Genomic DNA, 6883 nt, shown 5'->3' on the forward strand with positions numbered 1-6883 from the left:
CGTGTGTGCCATTCACTCGGCGATATATTTGATCCCAGCTTCGGCGCCACATGAGATATATACTTTATATATAATGCATGTACTTATAGTGTAATACCCTCTGTGTACGCACGGGCCGACACGTTATGATGTAACCGGCGTGAAATTCTCGGTAGTTTAGCTCGCGAGAGACGCTCGAGGCAATACCAAATGATAAATATCGACGAGGGACGATTCGAGGATCCTTATAGGAAGATCTCTTAAGATTCGCGACTCAGATTGCATCAGTAGTTATTATTAGCGCGGCTACCTCGGAGAAACTGATCGATCTGACCTACTGAAAGGGACGAAGGGGCAGCGGAGGCCTTCAAGGGCGCGACGTAGTAGAACGCCTGAGGTTCTCTCTGCGACTCCAGCAGCTGGAGCCTGTGAGGTTGTTGTTGCTGTTGCTGTTGCTGCTGCTGCTGCTGACGACGTTGTTGTTGTGCATAGAGTTGCTGGGATTGCTGCAATAGCTGGCTCTGCTGCTTCCTGTAGAGCACCTCCTGAGGTTGGGCTATGGTCGGAGTGGGCGCCGATTGGGCCTGCTTGTAGACCGGACGCTGGGCCTGCTGGTACGGCTGCAGCTGCTGCAGACCGAGGAGGGACTGGGGCTGGGCTACGAATGGTTGGAGTTTGTGACTGAGGCTAAAGTCACCCACGGTTTGGGGTAGTGTCTGATAAAGCTGGGTATTGTACTGACCGGTCGCGGGATCATACACGAGCTCCGATTGGTAGATGGGCTCAGAGGCTGAGGAGGTGGCGGTGACCGATGTCTGACCGGTCAACTTAACCCTCGAACTGGTTTGGGGCGATGCTTGGGCGGTCTGGGGCCTCGCAACAGGGGCTGCGGAAACGTGTGAGCCGACCGTGTTCACGTAACGCTCGAGTTCGGCGGCAAAGTCGAGATGGGGCGCATTAGCGGCGGTCGTGGTGCGCAATGGTGATACCGTGGGGTGGGACTGGGCGTAGAGCAGACTGTTGGGACGTTCCGTGCTACTAGGGGAGACATATTGCGCGGCTACTTGGGCGACGTGGGGTCGTGGGGTTATCGCAACCGACTGAGCCCTGACTGAGGGATGACGGGTCACCGGCCGGCGAGTGGTGGTGTCGAGCGATTGATAAACGTTCGAAGTGACTGTAGGCTGGCTACGGATGACAGGCGACGCAGTAGTCTGATATTGGGCCGGGGTGGAAGCTAGCCTAAAAAGAGACGGACTGGAGGACGGCGAAGATTCGTAAATGGAGGTGGAGGGCGTGACTTGCACCAAGGTCGAAGGTCTTCTAAAGGCTGATGGTCGTAGCTGCGGCTTCAGATCATCCTCGGTCAGTTCCTGACTGGCATCGTCGTCAAGCTGGTACTCGGTCTGGAAAATCGTAGTGGGTGCACGAGTAGTGGTCGGTTGATACGTGGGTCTCACTGAGACAGGTCGAGGTACAGGCCTGATAACGGGATAATTCGCCGGTCCAGAGAGCTCTTCCTCTTCCTTTTCGGGCTCCTCTTCTTCCTCATCCTTCGGTGCGTTCGGGTCACAGGGATTGCCCGAGACATAAGTGAACTCTCTTTTATTGCCGTCCGGATCAATGTAGCCGTATTTGCCACGCACGACGCAGTCAGTACCGCGAGTCTCCTCCTTGAAGGAACCATCGGCCGCCTCGTAGCCGAAGGTGAAGGATCCGTCGTCATTAACTTTATTATAATTCCTGATTGTTTGCACTGGTGGCGGCTTCGATCCGTGCAACGCATCTTTAGATCGTGGCGAAGGAAGCGCGCGAGTGCGTGGCTGATAAACCGCCACAGTGTCGAACTCGTCCTCCGCAGCCTGATTGTCCTCTTCCTCGTAGTACACTTGAGGCTCTGTCACGCGAGGCCGGATCTGCATTCGCCGTGCCTCCGTTAGGATGAGCAGACACGCCGAGATTACCTGGTAACGAAAAATAATTTACTATGGTAGGCAACGCACACTATATTACGATTCATGCTCGGGGATATGATCATTAATATGTTGATACGACGTTACGCATGTTGCGCACGAAAGAAAGTGGCCGGTGCTCTTGTCGGATCGAAATTTTTAGAAAAGTTTTGTAAAGTGAAAACGGGAAGTGAGATAGTCGTTTTCAGCGGAAATCGCGATCCATAAATTTTTTAATTCTATTAAAATCTGAATAAATTAGGTATAAGTATATTTGTTCTCTAAAATTCTTCAAGAAAGCAATATTTGTATATGCATCAATGTTTCTCTCTCTCTGTACATTTAATGTAACTTTTTACAGAGAAATAATTTTACAAAGTAATGGGGACAAATTCGAGAATTCTGATACTTAACCTCGACATTTATGTGTGTCGAGAAACAACAGAAACCTCGACTGAAACTTAATAACACTAGTATCAGCGGCGTTAAGTAGAAATATACGATACATGTCAGACGCTGGCGATTTTTTATTCGCGGCGAATAGGGAGATATGTGGTTTTATCGTGTTACGTGAGAAGCGTAATCGAAATTGTTGGGGCCACTTGAGACGGAATAGATACGAGTCTTAGCCGGCTAGTCTAGTTTCCATGTACGAAGCCGGATCCGCGTTACGGAGGTACGCTTATAGTTAATAGGAAGCAGAAGATGGAGCGAGGAGAGAGCGAGTTTCGCGGATCAGTGAGCTCGTGTGTGCGCGAGCGGTATGCGCGCAAAATTCCTTATCGCTCGCTCGAACGCGACCGAATGCTCGGTTTTGCTTGTTAAACGAGAGCACGAGTAGTATACGGCCGCGGTCGTCGTCGTAAAAGGTTAAAGCTTGCTAGATTACATCTAGATTTGTCCTGATTCCATGACTGTGTCTGTTGCGGTAAATTCCACATTTATAACGTGAATTTTGTTATCGCGAATGCTTCAAATTCCTTTATGAATTACTAGTCGGTTATCAGATCTTATGAATCGAATCTGATCGTGTTATCTAGATATTTTATAATATACTCGATTGCTATTGTATTAATATTCAATGCTGTACGAGCAAAGATTACAGAGATATATGCACTTAATGAAGTTGCGAGCTGACGAAAAGAGAAAGACGTAATACTTAGTAAATTGATTAAAAGAGTGATACGCTATATACGAGATTTTTGTAACGAAGGATTTTTTTCCTATCGCTTCAATTCCAAGTAGATAGTAAGTTGACGTTATTAGGTCGTCATTTTAACAATATTAGAAAAATGACAAATGCCATTAGCTTGCTATCTGGGTTATGAGTCACTATTTAAACAGCCTTTCAATATTCCCCAGTTCGGAATTCATCACTTCACCGTGCTCTGCTTACAGGATACGAAACGCTCACGCGTTTTTCTCGCGAAACTGACCGTGCGTCCTCTCTGTGACAAAACGTGGTCTCGACTTCCGGTAAGGCGGCTCTCGGTGGGAACCGCCCCGGCGCACACGTATTACGTAATTTCTACTACTCGGCTGACCCGAATACGGGGCGAGGCAGGAGCGCGGTCGGCGTGCCTACCGTGAGAGAGAAAGAGATTCAGATTCAGAGCGTCGTAACGTAACTCGGCGCGCATGTTTCGCCGTCGTTGTCGGCCGCGCCGCCAGCCGCTTCTGGATCTCCTTGAACCAAGTCGAGAGCAAAACGCGCGCGCGCGCGCACAAAAGACAGGCGGCGGTAACCACACCTAGTGACGACCCACAGGAAACGCCGTGTACCTCTTGCCGACTACAATAATATAAAAGATAGACACGCGTAGAAGAAAAAAAAAGTCTATTATTCTTCGATTGCCCCGTGGACGTTGAGTCAATCGAAAGTGCGAGGAACGCAAGTTGTTTTTATATAATGATGCGTGGAGAATTAATGAGCCTTTTACTTTCTCAGGCATTCCCCAGATTCGTATCTTCAATCGCTTCAATTAATGCTGTTAATAATGCGTACATAATCAGTATCTTGCCTTTTAATTTTTATCGTCGCCGTAAAACGATCTTTGTTTTTACTGTCAGCGCCATTTATAGAGAATAACGATGAGAATACATGTCCGGACGCGGATATAAGAAAAGTAGTCGTTAGATTCCGCATAGATAATGTTCGCTCCTTGAAATGGCTCCGCGCCAGCCGTGCGCCGATAAGATCGATTCACTCGACTTCGCGATGACCTGATCGGGAATATTCGACGATTGGCACACGATCCGTCCTTGGAACGGGAAGGCACGTCCTGGGACTTTCGAGCCGCGATACGGTATGGCTGCAGCGTGCTCTCTTGGGCGTGCGCCGATTAATTTTTAAGTCGACCCCGTGATAAAATGTTGGCACCTTTCTTCAGTGCCGACGTCGACGACGACGACGACGACGACGTAGCGTATTGCGTGCTGACGAAACAGCCGCCGGACTCAATTCGGCGCACACATGACAAATGGGACGGTGTCGCAAGCGTGGTCGAGAAGTATGCGAAAGTTGTCTCCCATAAGCGATTGCTCAGCCGGAGCTCGTAGTCGCGAAATTCAATTGCAAACGTAAGGTTCGCGGGAACTGTAATGAGACGATTAGCTATTCAGAGGTACAGTTCTATATCCCACACCTGGTGTTTTCTTGATCAACTTCTACGAACCAATTGTTTAAATCGATGGAGCGAGGAGAGAAGAAAGACGTATAATCGGTACGCAGAATTTCCACGAGCAGCGCGAAATCCGTGACTTTCCGTCGCTGATCCATCATTGACATAAAGCCAGAGACGCTGTCGCGTTCTCCGAAGCTTTCCGATTCTTCCGGGTTCTAGATTTTTAGACGCTCGTCCGATCATTAGAATCGAGATAAACTGTTCGATTATCTAACCGACGATCGGAGGGAAACGAAATTGGTTGCGTACCCGCTTCTAAGCGCTCGCTCCCTGAAAATAGGAAAGGTCTTCGGTAAACAAAACCGATTCGCGATTATCGGACCCGTGCGGTGCGCGCGCGGCAGAGTCTCGACGAAATCGACGAGAAGACTTGCAACGTCGTCATTATCGTCGGCCACGGTATACGCGCTCGCAACTGTCCGGACCATTGAAAGCGTGTACAGGCTAATGACTCCTCCATCTGGTTCGGGTTAGTGGAAAATCGTGACGCCGAGGTAGGGCTCTGTAATCAACGTTGTGGCATGCCAGTCACATACAGTGAGAGGCACGGACACATTCGGTCCCGTGGCCCGATCCAGTTGGGCGCAATCGACCACCACGCCTCGGCTATAAGTGAGCCCCCGCGCGCGCGAAGCTGTCTGGAGAAAGGAAGAATCGTTGCGCGCCGCGCAAATCCGCGTTCGCCGCGCTCAATAAGCATACGTCCTGCTTCTCGCGCCCGCACACTCGTATCTTTAATTTCGATTATTTTTACGGATGACGTTTTTGCGGGCAACGCTGTGAATTGTCGTCTTTTTATCCAGAAATATGAAACGCTCAATTAAAATCGAATGAATCAAAATAACAAAAAGATGTGAAGTAAGATGACTGTATTCAATATGGCCTATTTGCTGATTGTAGATAATTACGTGGATAGTTAACCTTTAAACACCGTTTTAGTACGATATATCCCACTCTTTTCCAAGATTTTTTTTCTTTTGCTTTTCTATTGCTTATAACTTTTTTGTGTGTGTATAACTTGGCACCGTTATGTTCCTTAGTATCTGACATTTTAATAAAATAAACTCTTTTTATAATATGTTTATTTTTGTAAAAGTTATCAGCAATCGAGAATTGGATTAGTATGTTACTATTTCCGTAGCGAGATGTTCTGATAAGGATTAAATTTTTAGTGCACCAAATAACATTCTGAAAATTGAAAATATTTTTCATCGATGAATCGTTTGCATGACTTAAAAGAATTGAAAACAAGTATACAGAAGACGCGACTTTAAAACGTATATGATTTTGCGATTAAAAAGCTAAAATCGCACTGCGATTTACGTAGTGTTTTGCGATATATCCTGAAATCGTTACAACGATAAAAATAGGAGAATATAACATTTGGGAATACATATATCAATGCATATGTTATATAAGAATAAAGCAATAGTGATAAATTTCCGATGAGTTAGAATTCTGTATCTATCGCCTTATTGCCTACCAATCCTTATAGTCGACAAATATGATCTACCAATTTTTCATTTTTTTTACATACACTATAACCTTGAAGTAGACGGAAGAGTATACTACAGTCTCTACGTAATCAGATTGGTTGGCCTTTTTATTTCTTTCACGACATTGTGCAACGGGAAACGACAGTTATATATCGTGTATTTCTACGGTATATTATTCCAATGGCTGTTCTTGTCGCTGTTGCTTCGTATTGTGTCTAGGGCTTTAATTTGCAGCAAATTATTAAATTAACAATCAATGTAATTTGTGTTGTTATTTCCAGCTTTATTTTATAATTGCGTTTTAAATCCGGCAAACCGAATCGGCGCGCAGTTTATGAACTGGCAAAATGTATCTATAAATTTCCACATGAATACAACACTTCAAGCATTAAGATCTTGAGTAAATTTGAGTAAATCTTGAGAAACTTGAGTAAAATGGCCATCTTTTAATGAAAAACGTATGTTAATTTTTGTTATTTTTGATAGTGTTATATTAGTATCTATATTTTTTTACTATACACAGAAAAGATATATCAACATAACATTATTAAAAATAATAAAAATTAAAATATGTTTTGTACATTTTAATGATATGGCCATCTTACCCAAGTTTACCTTAATGAAATGTTTGATATAACATCTGATTAGTCCCACGATTTTTACGAAAGAAACAATCTTCAATATATTATGTAACAACAAAATAATTATTTGCCGCCAAGATTCACAATCGCTCAATTTTATGCCGAGTACAATTTGATGGCGGGAGACGATT

The 6883-nt window shown here is 45.3% G+C and overlaps 1 protein-coding gene across 1 annotated transcript; it reads right to left on the bottom strand.

Moving 5' to 3' along the window:
* Positions 1 to 263: 263 nt before the first annotated feature.
* Positions 264 to 1901, bottom strand: LOC108771460 (putative mediator of RNA polymerase II transcription subunit 12). The gene is made up of 2 exons (XM_018536762.1): positions 722 to 1901; positions 264 to 637 (listed from the first exon to the last, which is right to left on the bottom strand). Exons 1-2 carry the CDS (start codon positions 1899 to 1901, stop codon positions 264 to 266), a joined length of 1554 nt encoding a protein of 517 aa, XP_018392264.1.
* Positions 1902 to 6883: the final 4982 nt, after the last annotated feature.

The sequence above is a fragment of the Cyphomyrmex costatus genome, unplaced genomic scaffold (assembly GCF_001594065.2).
Source record: "Cyphomyrmex costatus isolate MS0001 unplaced genomic scaffold, Ccosl1.0 scaffold159, whole genome shotgun sequence".
NCBI lineage: Eukaryota > Metazoa > Arthropoda > Insecta > Hymenoptera > Formicidae > Cyphomyrmex > Cyphomyrmex costatus.